This window comes from Chiloscyllium plagiosum, chromosome 20 (genome assembly GCF_004010195.1).
Source record: "Chiloscyllium plagiosum isolate BGI_BamShark_2017 chromosome 20, ASM401019v2, whole genome shotgun sequence".
Lineage (NCBI taxonomy): Eukaryota > Metazoa > Chordata > Chondrichthyes > Orectolobiformes > Hemiscylliidae > Chiloscyllium > Chiloscyllium plagiosum.
In genome coordinates this window covers 41,478,699-41,495,494 of record NC_057729.1, presented here as the reverse complement: position 1 = coordinate 41,495,494, position 16,796 = coordinate 41,478,699, and the positions used below count along the sequence as shown (strand labels likewise).

General features: G+C 42.8%; 1 protein-coding gene across 2 annotated transcripts in view; it reads right to left on the bottom strand.

Annotated features, from left to right (window-relative positions):
- The window catches only part of LOC122560199 (proto-oncogene tyrosine-protein kinase Src-like), a 166,290-nt gene that overhangs the window by 21,046 nt on the left and 128,448 nt on the right, over positions 1-16,796 (bottom strand). For both annotated transcript variants that reach the window (XM_043710602.1, XM_043710603.1), the window contains one exon: positions 2,273-2,422. In XM_043710602.1, the coding sequence (XP_043566537.1) occupies positions 2,273-2,422 (150 nt within the window). The remainder of the gene's footprint in view (positions 1-2,272; positions 2,423-16,796) is intronic.

Here is a 16,796-nt window from a genome sequence, read left to right as displayed (position 1 = left end):
AATAAAATATGTAAATCAGGGCTGCTAACCTCAAGACTAGAATTTCTAATGAATATTCCCAACTATGTGGCTGGAATGCTAATTCAGAACATTTGCTCCACGATCTTGAATCAGAAAAGGATGCCTGAAGTTAAAGAGCTGGATTACCAGCCCTCATATGCTGCATGCCACCCACCATGTTTCACAGCTTGGACATCATTCACTTGGCAGAATGGAAGTTAACGCATCCTTATGAACTAAGAAAAACAAGATGGATTTTTCTGTTCCTTTTCCTGGGTGTTGCATTGGACTTACTCAGTGGGGTATAATAGAGGAAAATTAGGCGGCAAGAAGCCTATGACCAGAATTACTGCACCCAGTCAATCCAACAGGAACTGGAAAATATCTAAAAGATGGAACTGTTGGAGTGTGCAAGTGTTCAAAAAAAGAGATAAGCTGCTGTGCCACTCTTTCTTTTTGTTTGGCAACATTGCTTCCACAACAGATGTACGCACAGTAGGGAGGATTTCCTGGCTTGTAATTCCGACAGGGAGTCTAACCTGCTGGCAGCACATAGCGGAGATTTGGAATGTACACTATGCCACCAAATTTCCATTATTTCCACCCAGAGATCAAAACCTCCTGCCAGAAGAAAGGAACAAAAGGCTATGTTTACAATTTGTGCAATATCCTAGAAAAGAACAGAAGCCTCTTGATATGGAAAGAAGCAAGTTGGCCTTTCAAATCCAAACAGATTACCAGCTAGACTCAGCTCCCCACACCCTTTCCCTATAACCCCACATTTCCCAAGGCTTATCCACCTAGCCTGCAAATCCCTGCACACCTTAGCATAGTCAATCAAGCTAACCTATTCATCTGTGGGCTGTGGAAGGAAACCAGAATACCTGGCAGAAACTAAGACAAAGAGAAAGAACATGTAAACTTCACACAGACAGTCACCCAAGGCTGGATTCGAACCCAGGTCTCCTGGCACTGTGAGACAGCAGTGCTAACTACTGAGTCACCATGCTGCTCATTAAGTAAAACAAAAGAGAATACGTTCCTCTGCCTTGATGGATATTCATGCCCAAATAATAATATCCACTTCTGGCTTTCATTGTCAATGGGTCAGGGAAATGAGGAAATACTTTGTTATTTGTCTGCTGTTTTCTTCAACCAATCAATTGGAAGCTCATGCCAGCTCTCCTTCCACCCCTAGGAGATGCCATTGTTTTTGACCAAAATCTTCTTGCATGGTCTGACTCAAGACAAGAATATTGGCAGTATATTAAACACAAGCTCTCTTACTCTCTCTTATGATGAATGTACAAGTTGCAATATTGTGGGTAGGGGTGAGGTTTTGGGGTAAAAAGATGGACGAGGACAAAGGGGCAAGGGAAGAGTAGGGAAAGAGAAGGGCAGGGAGAGATGAGGGTTCAGGGGTAGAAGAAGGTGGGAGGTGGGAAGGGGCAGGTAATAGGAAGGGCAGGGTAAAGACTCTAAGTAGGTCACAACTTTCCTGATGCCAGGTCTCTCAATCAGGCATTAAGTGCTTCTGAATGAGAGGCACCCCTCTCCCATACATCTGCAAGCAACTCTGCAATTTATTTTATGTGTTCCCTATATATTACGTCCCCATCCAATGCTTTGACAGCAGACCATGTGGGCATTCTTGGGTAGGAAGATGACAGGGCATTAAGTTATGGGTGGGTGGCCATAGGTTCATGGCAGCTCATTTCTCTGCTTTGTTCTACAGATGTCACAGCCACGCGTCCTCAATTAATCTATAGATTCACTCATCAATGTTATGAAATCCTAGAGTTTGGGTTTTATGGTAGTATTAACAATTATTTTCTTGAATGCAAGCTTACGCCATGGTTTTTCTATGAGGTCGGTAAAGGAGGCAGGTGCCAAGTCTACCTCCACTGGTTTGGAGATGCCAGTGTTGGACTAGGGTGTACAAAGTTAAAAATCACACAACACCAGGTTATAGTCCAACAGGTTTAATTGGAAGCACTAGCTTTTGGATCGCTGCTCCTTCAACCACCTGAAGGAGCAGTGCTTCGAAAGCTACTGCTTCCAAATAAACCTGTTGGACTATAACCTGGTGTAGTGTGATTTTTAACTTTCTACCTTCACTGGAACTTTATTCTGAACCACCATGCTAGCTCTCTACAAATTGAGGTAACTGGACTCTTGCAACATAGCTACAATACTGAAAATCATTTCATTCAAAGTTGCTTTGCAGCATGGAAAGGTCTCTATATTTGAACAGTATTTCTTTAGAACTTACTTGAATAGTGCAGTACCAGCTGCTGCAGGTTTTCAAACTGTGTTCGTGAAGTAATGTAGAAGCCACCTTTATCCAGTTTACGAATTTTGTAGTGCTTCACATTCAGTCCTTTTGCATTGTCATAGTCAGACACAGAGAGGCAATAAGCACCTGAATAAAGGGAAGTAAAGACAATACTTTTTGTGCATACAAGAGCTTTTTATCACTACATTTTCCACTACACTATAGTCATCTAAATACTTGTATGAAGTGTGAAGTGAACTTGTGGTTACCAATATTAGCTGAAGCAGATAAAAAAGACCTGATTTGCCCAAATTTCCTGTCTCGCTAAGAATCTGCCAATTTGCAAGAAACTCTGAGATATGTATTGCACTTCCTCAAATCCTTCAGCACTGTTATTTACAGCCCTCATTGCATTTCAAAATTATGCACAGTGTATCAATCATTTAATCTATGTAAACAGCAAACCTTTACTGTGGTTTTCTTGCTTAACTTGATAGGATGCTGCTTGTTGCAGCTGTTCTGCTATAGAAACAATGGATTGCCCATCTATCCCTCACAGTTAGGTCTCAGGCTTCACAAATTGCTATCATTGAAGGAAATATTTATATGAACAAGATAATTACTCTGTGCACTACCTGCAATACAGCATACGATCTTAAGTTTTGCTCAGACAGCCCAACAATCCACATGCCTTGTGTCAATGAAATGTATTTCATGCCAACCTGCAATAAAACCTCAGAACTGATAATACTACATATTGTTAAATTTCCTGAATATAATTAGTCAAGAACAATATGCACACAACTGGGTCATTTTCAACATGTCCGTGCTTGACCTAATTCTAGATTTACTAACCACCTACACAGAGTTTTCTGTTGATCACCTTAAACTTCCTGGAAGTACAACTCTGGATCATTTTCATTTGTAGTTTTTAATTGCCAACAAACTATTTTATTCCCTGTCATGTTCCCTCACTTCTATTTTATAAGGAAGACTATGTCCCATAACTCAACTACTCAATAGTTGAGTGGCATGGGCTCAATGATTAGCACTGCTGCCTCACATCACCAGGGACCTGAGTTCAGTTCCTGCCTTGGGCAACTGTCTGTGTGGAGTTTGCACGTTCTCCCTGTGTCTGCGTGGGTTTCCTCCCACAGTCCAAAGATGTGTGGGTTCAGTCAGCTGGCCATACTAAATTGCCCGTAGTGTTAGTTGGATTAGTCAGGGGTAAATGTTGGGGAATGGATCTGGGTAGGTTGCTTTTCAGAGGGTTGGTGTTGGGCCGAAGGGCCTGCTTCCACACTGTAAGGAATCTAATCTAATCTAATCTAAAATAAAAAAGGTATTACCAGGAATATGCTGTTTTTAAGGAGGAATAATGACATTAGCTGTAATATCAAAGATGACAGTTCATTGTTATGTTGAACAATGCTCTGCTTGAAAAACTGCATTTTCACTGTAGCATGTATTTACAAAGAAGCTGCTCTCAACAGCATTAAATTAGCTTCAGTACAAAAATCACCACAGGCTGAATCTGTCTACTGCCATATTTTATATCGTTCTGTTGATAGCTTTCTTCGGATCATTGCAGAATTCAATTCACAAGCCAAAATTCTTGATAGCACATGGCTTTCAGTACACCGGGTTTGTGATTCCAGACATTTTTTTCAGTACTTTTGTAGTTGTTGTCATTCCACGGATGTTGGATTTTTTTTTAATGAAGACTGAGAGAAAGGCTTGCTTTCAAATAGTCTCGAGCAAAGTTGTCCAAACTTTTATTTCTCCATGCTCAATATTTCATCAAGTGCAGTGGTCCACTAGGAAAATCAAACGGAACAAGGTTTGAGGTTGGACCTATAAGATTCTGTGATATATGGAGGTTTGCGAAAAAAAAAACACTTTAAAGCTGCACAAGTAATGTTTACCTGCAGCATGAAGTGCCAACAGTTTCACTCCATTTCAGTAGTTCCTCTCTTCTCTCATAGGACTTTATATGCTGTTGGGAAAAGGGCCAACATGCTGAGTGTGGGGTCTTTGTCATCAAACGCTCTTTTCCTCAGAGGACTGAAAACTATGCTGGCACACTGGAGGTGATGTTGAGTTCAATTGCTGACATCTGCTGTTGCTGCCATGATACTAGTATTGATGAATATTGCCCAGTGGCTCATTGTGGATCCTAAGAGTCAGCAGGTGGTGTTGTATGACAGGAGGAGGCTGACAGGAGGAAGCTTGTCTTCCGAATGTTTAGCTGCAGACTCATTTTCTCATACACCTCCGCGAATGCATCAATAGTGGTATGAAGCTCAGCCTCTGAGTGTTCACACATGCAAGTGTTGTCTGCACACTGCAGCTCAGCAGCAGAGGCTGAAGTGGTCATAGTTTTGGATGGAGGCGATGTAGCTTAAGTGGGCATTGTTTAGGTATAGGCCTGGATAATGAATACCAGTGTGCTATTTAATTGAAGGATGAGTAACATTACAGACAGGCTAGGTTGTGTACTTAGCCAATGTCCACACAAACACCCTTTCCAGCAAACATTACCACAGAGCAAGCAAAAGCAGTTTTACACCTCCTCTAGACACAACATCTGTTCCTTTACTTCTCCCATTAGCACTCAATTTAGTCTTATACTATGAAATATTTCATCATTTAACTTTTCTTGCCTTCTATCTAATCATAGACTTTCCCTTTTGCTCTTTTTACCAAATCCTTCACTTTTTCAAAATAACACATGCCTGACACTTGTCTGGCAATGACGATCTCCCACAACAGAGAACCTAACCATCTTCCCTTGTCATTCAGTGGATTGGTATCACTGAATCTCGTATATCAGCATCCTGAGGATTACCATTAGCCAGAAACTGAACTGAACAAGCCAAATAAATATGTGGCTTTGATAACAGCTTGAGGATTCTTTGGCAAGTAGTTCACCTCCTGTATCCCCAAAGGATATAACAATTCACAAGATAGGACTGAGATAAAATAGACCCCACTTTCCTGGATGAAAGCAGATCCCACAATACTCAAGAAGATAAGTGCCATGCAGGACAATGCAACCTACTTGACTGATCCATGCATTCAATTCAATATTCATTCTTTCCACCACTGGCATACAGTGGCAGGAGTGTGCACCATCTGTTCTGCAGCATCCCATCAAGGTTCCTTGGACAACACCTTCCAAATCCACAACCTGCATCATCTAGAAAGATAAGGGTAGCAAATACATGGGAACACCATCAGCTGCAAGTATCCCTTCAAACTACACTTCATTCTGATTTGGAACTACATCATCTTTCCTTTACTGTCACTGGGGCAAAATCCTGGAACTCCCTCCCTAACAGCACTGCTGGTCTGCCTTCACAACATGGATTGCAGCAGTTTGAGAAGGCAGCTCACCATCATCTTCTCAAAGCTAATTGGGGATGGGAAGTAAATGCAGTTCTCCAGAAATATGCATATCCTGTGAAAAGTTTTTTTAAAAAAAAATGGACATCAATTTTTTCCTAGTTTGATGTGAGGTCACAGACTTGAAACATTCTGCAGGATCCTCTGGCCTGTATGAAGTTTGAGGGGCAACCTGGGAAATATGACAGGTAGCCCATGAGCAACCTTTCCATTCTGACTTCAGTTAGGAGCCTTGTGTACAATTAGTTGGCTGATTTAAGGAGCACCTAAGGGCCTATTGTCCAGGCTGCTGTTTTCTAGGTTCCAGGTGGGATATGTAATAAGCATTCCAACTGACAAGTAAATGCACTGCCCAGTGCGACGTGGATGGCTGGAGATCCCACAATCCACACTAATTTCTACTTGATCGAGGGCATGGACGTGGGATGGGGAATGCACTTGCTTCTGATCACTAGGGTCCACTCTCCCTACAAGACAGTATCCCCAACACCTACACTGTCCATGATCACTGACCCATCTTGGAAGTCCAGGGATGCTGTGTTGGCAGTAGCCACCACCTCCTCCATTATGCTACAGTCTCTGGAGCTGCTGGCCTTTGGTTGGTTCAATCAGGAGGAAAGCCTGTAGGTGCCCACGTAAGTGCCAGTAGGTACAAGACCTAGCTGTCGTCCTTCCAGAGGTGAGCGCTGGTGTTTCACTGCGTGTGTAGTCAGTGTTCCAGACACAGGGTTGAATCACAGTTATTAAGGTGGAGAAGGATTACTTAGTCACAGAGTCATAGAGATATACAGCATGGAAACAGACCCTTCGTTCCAACTCATCCATGGCTGACTAGATATCCTAACCTAATCTAGTCCCACCTGCCAGCATTTGGCCCATATCCCTCCAATCCATTCCTATTCATATACCCATACAGATGCTTTTTACATGTTGCAATTGTACCAGCCTCCACTACTTCCTCTGGCTGCTCATTCCATACACATACCACCCTCTGCGTGAAAATGTTGCCCCTCTCACCCTCAACCTATGCCCTCTAGTTCTGGACTTCCCCATCAGATGGATAACATCTTTTATCCTATCCACGCCCTCATGATTTTATAAGCCTCTAGAAAATCACCCCTCAACCTCCAATGCTCCAAGGAAAACAGCCCTAGCCTGTTCAACCTCTCCCTATAGTTCAAATCCTACAGCCCTGGCAATATCCTTGTAAATCTTTTCTGAACCCTTTCAAAATTTCACAACATTCTTCTGATAGGAAGGAGACCAGAATTGCTGATCTTTCACTCTTCTAAATGCCAGTGAACAGATGTCCAACCTGTTTAATCTTTGCTTATAAGACAATCCCTCTATGGGGGGGAATCATCGTAGTGAACCTTGTCTGAACTGCGTCGAATTAAGTATCTTTCCTTAAATAAGGGGACCTAAACTGCTCACAGTTGTCCAGATGTGGTCTCACGAGCACCTTATACACTGCAGTAATACGTCCCTGCTCTTATACTCCACCATCCCCGCACCCCCTCCAACTAACTGAGGCCTTGCATACCATTAATATCAGTCAACTGAAAAAATAACTGAGAATTTGGCATTAAAAATCAATCCCTTCCCATCCCCTTTTTTTTTCAGAATGAACAGAAGCCCTGACACTTTTTTTTTGCCATGTGCGTGTAAGCTCGGACACAGTGAAGAACAACAAGTTTCTAAAAAAAAGGTATACATTACAGAACAAATCTGAGACAACCCGAGATGAGACATGAACACACAATTCCTGGTTTAGGAAGTCAGCATCTTATCCATTCAGCCACTGCAGCCACCCCATCCCTTTATATTATGTAAGGGATAGATAGAGACAATTTCTATCCATTAAAGAGGACAACAGAACCTTGAATGTAAACTCCAGACCGAGCATATATCTGGGTCCTGGCCTCATGTGCAATTTTATTATGCACTAGAGTTCCAACAAGAGTATCATAGCAAGATTGGGGATATTGAAAGACATTGATGTCTGTTTTATATTTTAGTGTCATTTCAAAATGTTTTAGAAATGTAAAGAAGACAAATTATATAACTATGTTTTTTCAGTGAATGCTAAACATACGACTACAATATCTAAACCAGTAAAAGAACTTGGTCTACAAAGTAATTATTACATGGAGATCTTGTACATCAGATTAGCTCCTTTTGAACAATACCTATGCAGTCTCTTGAATTACTTGTTTTCACAACTAATGACCATGCAATGTTCTTTCAACTTTGATTGATCTCATTAATATCAACTCATACTTGAATCGAGTTTCAATTTACCTCTACATCGACCGCAATTTTAGCCCAGTCATTTGTGTTCATGTTACATGAGTCCAGAAGAGGTGAATATTCAATTACTGAGTATACAATCCTTCTATTTGACCTACAAAAAGGAAGAGTTCGGTTCCAATCTCCTGACTTTTCCCTATGTCCCTGCACACCACTTCTATTCAAACCATCATCCAATGCCCAAATGAATGCTTCAATTGAACCTGCCTCCCTCCCATTTCCAGGCAGTGCCTTCCATATCCTAACTACTCACTGTGCGAACAACAGTTACCCCACATCACCCATACCTTTTGACACATCTCTTTGTGACACCTGCTTAACAAAGAAGATTCCACCATTGTGCTTTGGTGGTATAAGACCAGCTGAGGGTTTCCAGTATCTTCTGTTTGTATTTCAGAGTTTCAATTCACACAGTATTTTGCTTTTGTAAGAGTAGGATCTGAGCCAGTACGTTCCCTCTGTACCCAAATCTGTTGCTCCTTTAGCTTGAGGCAATCATAGCCTGAGTCATTACCTTCTTTGCTGGCAGCAAAAACATAAGTGAATGGCCCCTGTCTAAGCTGTATCTTTCTGCATTTAAATTGCATCAAGCAGTCAAAAACAACTCTGAAGACCCTCTAAAAATAGTTTAAATTCTTGGACTTTTCAGGCTGCAAAACCAACCAAGTTTGGTGTATTTTGGCTTTTAGGGAACAGAAAACAAAACTCGTAAACATGAGCCATTTTTCTAATACCACCACAAAATAGTATAGGTACAGGAAACACCAAACTCCACAAGACTGCACATGGAAAACTGAGGGTGCATGAATATTGATATGGTTTAAGTTCTGTGAATTAAGCCAAGCCACAAATGTTGATACAAACTCTGTTTAAGCTTTCAGGTGTTTTCTCCATATCTGTCAAATGCTAACCATTAATGGTTTGCGTGCTCTTTCTGCCCTGTCATTCTGCAAATTGTGGTGCTGGGAAACCAGCTTTTCGCAGCCCGAGGCAGATTTTGTCAACACCACCCCAGAATGCATCAAACTTTTAACTTGTGGAGATTTGCATGCAAGTTATCACCATATGCATTGAACTCTACCAATTAAGATTGGGAAATATATAGCCTTTCCTGGTTCATATTTGAAAATGTGTTGCTGGAAAAGCACAGCAGGTCAGGCAGCATCCAAGGGACAGGAGAATCGACGTTTCAGGCATAAGCCCTTCCTCAGGCTTATGCCCGAAACGTCGATTCTCCTGTTCCTTGGATGCTGCCTGACCTGCTGCGCTTTTCCAGCAACACATTTTCAGCTCTGATCTCCAGCATCTGCAGTCCTCACTTTCTCCTGGTTCATATTTGTCAAGAAGAGGATGGGGACTTATATTTTGGGGGTCAAAAAAGATTAATGATTAATACAAAAACATCTTTGTGGCTACTTGTTTCCACCTGTCAGGACTGTGTGACAAGTTTGGATACTGGAGTTAGGAGAATTTAGGTAGACGTTCTTAAAACTGTTAGACAAATTCTACAAATCTTCAAGATTAATGTGTGCTACTGGGTTTACAAAGTACAACCCACTCAAAGAATTAAAAGAAGAATGAAGACCACAGGGATCTTTATATAACCAAGTGAATTGAAGGCTTGAAAAATCAAAAAAATTTAAGAACCAGTGTACAACAGTACTGCACATAATATATCTGAAGCCACAATAATTTTGCAGTGCAACTTACAATCCGTATACCTCTCAATAATTTCTATTCTTTTTGAATGCAGTAAGATGTTACTGTAACTGGAAATATGTATAGTTGTCAATCAGATAATGTTAAGTTAACATCTCCTTCCTAACAGCTCAATATCACAATGCTACTGGACCATACGGAAAGGAATGAACTGGGATGGTAGAGGAGGTATTGTGGGGATAGGGATGTAGGTTCAGGGAGGAGGCTAGAGGTAAACAAGTCATTGGACAACTTGTCTAGTGTCCAATCTTGTAAAGGGCAATTGTAGCTGGTTTCAGCTGTGGTGCCTCCCCTCCATGCTCTCCCAACATTCACTGTCTAAGTTCATAGGTGTAGAATTAGCTGAGCTACTGGAGTTGTTTCCATACCCACGCACCCATATCCCACTGAGATTAACTGATTCAGTAAGGGGAGAAGACAAGGGAAATAACGAGGATACTTAAGAACTACAGGAAACTTTGAATATCTGACCATATTACAGACTAGATTCCTAATCCTGGGGAATTACAGTTGGAATGTTCCAACATCCTTCTGAAAAAATGCAGCCTCAGTGCTGCAATATTATGGGCCATCAATAATGTCAATGCAAGAGTGAAACAAATTTATAGACAGACGTGACTTGCATACAAAAGGACCTACCACACTGCACCATAAAATAAACTGAGACTTGGATAAACTTTTGAATCAGAGTGGGATTTGACTTGCATACAAATTGGCTTCACTCCTGGTTCAAAGATCTCTGCATTCTTTGAGAATTCCAAGGTGTGATATGCTGAATTTCATGCTATATTGATTTGCAGGCTTAACAAATATACTCTAAAAAAATCAATATCTTGCATCAGTGGAACACTTTTCAGTAATCTAAGAATTGTACAGGCTTGCACATGGGTTGTTAAAAAGAAATAGGCGTCCAATTGGTCACCACAAATATTGAGAATCTTACAACATATTAAACTTAAATAGCATATACATTCTTCCCACATTGATGTTACTTCTCACTTTAAGGACTAAATTGTAGGAAGACTGTTAAAATATAGCATGAAGGATCCAATGTGCACCTTGCTTTCTTACTGTATTTGCAGACCTCCCACCACTAGACAGCACCGTTCTGAGAGTCACACAGATATGACTACTGTTGCTGAATTTCAGCTGTTTCAAACAGGTTTTGGGGGGGGCAAATACAACCTCTCGCCATGTGACATGTTTGCCAATAATCCAATCCGAATTTCAGTTTTGACATAACCCTGTCTCATTTTTTTTTCTCTCTCATTAAGAGGACACTCACCTCAGGCCTTATACTTGAGCCCACCGTGTGTGTGATGTGCAGGCCCTCTTGTACTCCATCTTTCTCAGGAGTCATTAAGCCTCAGGCCTATCATACCTGTCTTCTATTCCCATATCCTGGCCCTCAACCTGACCTGAGCAAAATAATTGCATACATTGTGTCTTCCTTCCCCATTGAACCTCTTTGCTAAGCATCCAATCTCTTGTGGTAGTTAAATCGCACTGGACTCTTGGCAAATACTTAATAGTGATTACTGCATCATATCAACTCGCAAAGGGGTCTGAAAGTAAAACGGTTATACTACTCATGTAGTAATCGAAACCACTTGCCTAATGATAATGTTTGAATCTCACTATGGCAGCAAGAGAATCAAACTTCTAGGATGGTATCAGTATTAGTGACCATGAAACTGTTGGATTATCTTATCAACCAGTCTGTTTTGTTTTTATCCTTCAGAGAAGCAGATCCATGTGATTCTTGGCACATGGCAATGTGTTTGACTCTTCAACTGACATGGCCCAGAAAGCCTCTCCATTACACTCAAAAAAGAGGATAATTACTGATGTCTAAAGGACAATCAACAGATGCCAGCCTTGCCAATGATACTACATCCAGTGGATGAATTAAAAGTGTTTCAACATACAAAGCCTGTTTTCATGTCAGTAATCAGATTAAATTAAATCCAATGCAGGAGAACAGTTTAAAACTGTCCATACACAAAAAGCAGGACAATTCCACCCCAGTCAATTATCACTTCAGCGTACTCTCAATCATCAGCAAAGGGACCATTAACAGTGCCATCAAGATGCACTTGAAAGGGAATATCCTGCTCCGCAATGTTCAGTTTGGATTCTGCCACGGCCACTTTCCCCTGACCTCATTACCGTCTTGGTCAAAACACAGAGAGGTGAACTCCAAAGGTGAGATGGAAGTGACTACTGTTAGCATCAAAGCAGCACTTGACTGAGTTTGGCATCAAGTAATCCCAGCAAATAAAAGTCATTAGGAATCCGGGTAGCATTCTCCACTGATTAGTGTCATATTTGGCACAAAAGAAGGTTATTATAGTTTTTGTACTGCGATCACCTAAGACCCAGGACATCTCTGCAGGAGGTTCTTAGGGTAATACCTTCTAACTGACCTGTTCAGAGATGGTATTCCTTATCCCTGGAGCAGGTAGGATCTTGAACCAAGTCTCCTAGCTCAAGGGACACTACTACTACATGACAAAAGCCCTCCATGTTCCTCAGGGTAGTGCCCTAGGCCCGATAACCTTCAGTTGCTTCATCTGTGACCTTCACTCCATCATAATATCATTACCTATAGGAGCAGAATTAGACTAATTGGCCCATCAAATCTATTTTGCCACTTTGTTGTTGATATGTTTCTCAGCCCTATTCCCCTGCCTAATCCCGATAACCCTTGATCGCCTTACCAATGAGCTAAGGTCAGAAGAGGGGATTTTTGTTGATGACTGCAGAATGTTCAGCACATTCATGATGCCTCAGATACTGAAGTACTTCATGTCAATATACAACAATATCTGGTCATATCCACCTGGCTGGTAAGTGCCAAATAGTATTTTCACCAGACAAATACTGGTCAATGACCTTCTCCAACAAGTATATCTAACCATTGCCCCTTAATGCCCAAGCTTAGTTAGAGTCAAAAAACTGCAGATGCTGGAATCCAAAGTAGACAAAGCAGGAGGCTGGAAGAACATAGCAAGCCAGGCAGCATCAAGTCGATGTTTTGGGTATAACCCTTCTTCAGGAAAGGTTATAGAATCATAGAAAGTGACAGTAGAGAGGAGGTCCTTCAGCCCATCAAGAAGGGTTATACCCAAAACATTGAATTCTCCACCTCCTGATGCTGCCTGGCTTGCTGTATTTTTCCAGCCTCCTCCTGTCTACATTACTGGCATGACATTCACTGAATCCTCCAAAATTAACATCCAGTCAGTCATCATTGAGCAGAAACTGAACTGAACTAGCCATATAAATACTTTGATGAGAATAGCAAGTCAGAAGCTCAGGATACTAAGGCAAGTAACTCATCTCCTGTCCCCCAAAGCTAGTTCACCTGCTACAACACATGCGTATGACAGAATATTCCCCAATTGCCTAGATGGTTACAGTTTCAAAAACAGTTTCAATCAGTTTGACATCATCCAGGACAAAGCAACCTAACCACCATCATCACCATTCACTCCCTGCAACATCAATGCACAATGGCCACAGTGTGTACCATCTAAAAGATGCAAAGCAGTAATTCACCAAAGCTCCTTAGATAGCATTGAAATATAAAGTGCAACAAATAAATGGGTACAATTGCAAGTTGTTTCCTTCCAAGTCACACACCATCCTGATGTGGAACTATTGTGCGATTCTTTCATTTTCACTGGATCAAAATCCTGGAACTCCCAGGTTGTATCCCAGACTGATGTGGAAGATAAGGGAGGAAATCACAGTTGCTCTGAGCCAAATTTCTAATTCCTCTCTAGCCAGGGGAAAGGTACCAGAAGGACGTGGTTCCACATTTCAAGAAGGATGGGAGATATAGACCAGGGAACTATAGACCCATGAATCTAATACCAATGGCAGGGAAAACTATTAGAGAAAATTCCGAAGGAGAGAATGAATCTCCATTTGAAGAGGTAAGGTTTAATCAGGGATAATTAGCTTGGCTTTATCAGAGGAAGGTCACATCGAACAAATCTGGTTGAATTGTTGGAGGAGGTGACCAGATGTGTAGATGAGGGCAGTGCAGTTGACATACTTTGAATGGATTTCAGCAAGGTCCACAGGGGAGATTGAAAAAGAAGATAAAAGCCATTGGGATCCAAAATTGGCTTTGTGGTAGGAGTGAAAGAGTGGTGGTAGGAGGATGTTTATGTGACTGGAGACTAGCACTGACAGGGATCAGTGCTGAGCCTCTTATTGTTCATGATAAAAGATATAAACCATGTAGATAAGAATGTGGGGCGGATGGTAAGTTAGTTGTAGATGACATGAAGATTGGCTGGGTGGTTAGCAGTGAGGAACAGGGTGTTAGGTTACAGGAGGATATAAACAGATTGGTCCAATGGGCAGATCAGTGGAGTTTAACCCGGATAAGTGTGAGGTGATACAGTTTGGAAGAAGCAACACAACAAGGGAGTACTCAATATATGGCAAGACACTAGGTAGCTCAGAGGAACTTAGGATGCTTGTCAACAGACACCTGAAGGCAGCAGGGCAGGTTAATATGGCATTTAAGAAGGATTACTGGACATTTGCCTTTATCAGTCACTGCATGGATTGTAAGTGCAGGGAGATTATGTTGGAGCTTTGTACAGATTTTTGGTCAGGCCACAGCTGGAGTACTATGTGCAGTTCTGGCCACCACACTGTAGGAAGGATACAACAACATTAGAGGGAGTACAGAGGAGGTCTTGCCTGTGATGGAGCATATTCATTGTGAAGAGAGGCTGAATAAGCACAGGTTGTTTTCTTTGGAGCAGAGAAGGATGAAGGGACCTGACTGAAGTCTATAAGATTTAAAGACATGGACAGGGTAGATAGAAAGCAACAGTTCCTCTTACGATCAATAACAAAGGGATACACTTATAAGGTAAAAGGCAAGATGTTTAGAGGGATTTCAGGAAATGTCTTTCCACCCAGAAGGTGGTGTAGTTCTGCAGTGCACTGCTTGGGGGGGGGGGGTAATCGAGGTGGGTAACCTCACAACCTTTAAAAACTACTTGGATGAGCACTTGAAGTGTTATAACATTCGAACATATTGGCCAAGTGCTGGAATGTGGGACTAGTATTGATTTAAAGTAACTTTGGCAATACAGAGTTGATGGGCCGAAGGATCTCCTCCAGTAGAAACTGAGTACAACAGCTGCTGGAGATCAAAGTCAAGAGTGTGGTGCTGGAAAAGCACAGCAGGTCAGGCAGCATCCGAGGAGCAGGAAAATCAACGTTTCGGGGATAAGCCCTTCTTCAGGAATCCTTTTGAGGGAGAAGGTGTAGGTCGGAGAGGAGGGTGGAGCGGATAGATGGGAAAGGCGATGGACAGGTCAAGAGGGTGGTACCGAATTGGAGGCTGGGGTCTGGGATAATGTGGAGGGAAGGGGAAATGAGGAAATTGTTGAAATCCACATTGATCCCTTGTGGTTCTCAGCAAAGGCCTCACCTTCCTCTCTCTATGCTCCTAGGTAACTGAGTTTGACACACATCACGACCTTGAACACTTCTTCTGCTGCCTCCGCCTCGGGGCCCACTTTTTCCATCAAGATTCTCATGCATCCACCGAGGACCCCTTCTCTCGCCTCCAACTCACTCCATCCACCTGGACACCCCATGCTGGCGTGTTAACTGCCCTTGACCTCTTCATTTCTAACAGCCGCTGTGACGGAGACTGTCTCAACCGGTCCACCACTTTCATCCACTCCAACCTCCCACCCTCACAATGCACAGCCCTCCATTCCCTCTGCTCCAACCCCAACCTCACCATCAAACCCACAGACAAGGGGCACACAATAGTAGTTTGGCACACTGACCTCTACACCGCTGAAGCCAGGTGCCAACTCGCAGACACCTCCTCCTACTGCCCCCTCGACCATGACCTCAACTCCCATCACCTCTGGAGATCTCCCATCCACAGCTTCCAACCTCATTGTCCGTGAAACTGGCACCAGCTGATTCTACCGCCTACCAAAAATTCACAAACTGGACTTCCCCAGTTAACCCATTGTCTCAACCTGCTCCTGTCCCACTGAACTCATCTCCGCATACCTTGATACCGTCCTGTCCCCCTTAGTCCAGGAACTCCCTACCTAAGTTTGGGACACCACCCATGCCCTTTACCTCCTCCAAGGTTTTCATTTCCCTCCAACATCTCATCTTCACCATAGACATCCAGGCCCTGTACACATCCATCTGTCACAACGAATACCTCCAATTCCTCCATTTCTTCCTCTCCCGCTGACCCAACCAGTACTCTTCCACTGCCACCCTCATCCACCTGGCTGAACTGGTCCTCACCCTTAACAACTTCTCATTCCAATCCTCCCACTTCATCCAAACCAAATGGGTAGCCATGGGGACTCACATTGGACCCAGCTATGCCTACCTCTTTGTCGGGTATGTGGAACAGATAATCTTCCACAGTTACACCGGCACCATCCCCGCACTGTTCCTCCGTTACATCGATGACTATACCGGTGCTATCTCGTGCTCCCACAAGTAGGTCGAACAGTTCATCAACTTCACCAACACTGTTCACTCCAACTTCAAATTCACCTGGATCATCTCGGACACCTTCCTCCCCTTCCTGGACTTCTCCATCTCCATCTCCAGCGACCAACTAATCACAGACATCTACTACAAGCGCACAGACTCCCACAGCTACCTAGACTACACTTCTTTCCACCCCACTTCCTGTGAAAACGCCATCCCTTATTCCCAATTCCTCTGCCTCCACTGCATCTGTTCCCAGGATGACCAGTTCCACCATAGAAAATCCCAGATGGCTTCCTTCTTCCAAGACCTCAGAGGAGGGGAAATTGCGGTCAACAATGCCCTCAAGCGCATCTCCTCCACTTCCTGCACCACCATCATTGAATATCACCTCTCCCAACGCAACAAGGACTGAACCCCCCTGGTCTTCACCTTCCACCCTACCAACATCCGCACATATTGCATCATCCTCTGCCACTCCGCCACCTCCAAACGAACCCGACCACCAAAGATATATTACCCTCCCACCCCAATCAAGCGTTCCAGAGAGACCATTCCCTCCGCGACTCCCTCGACA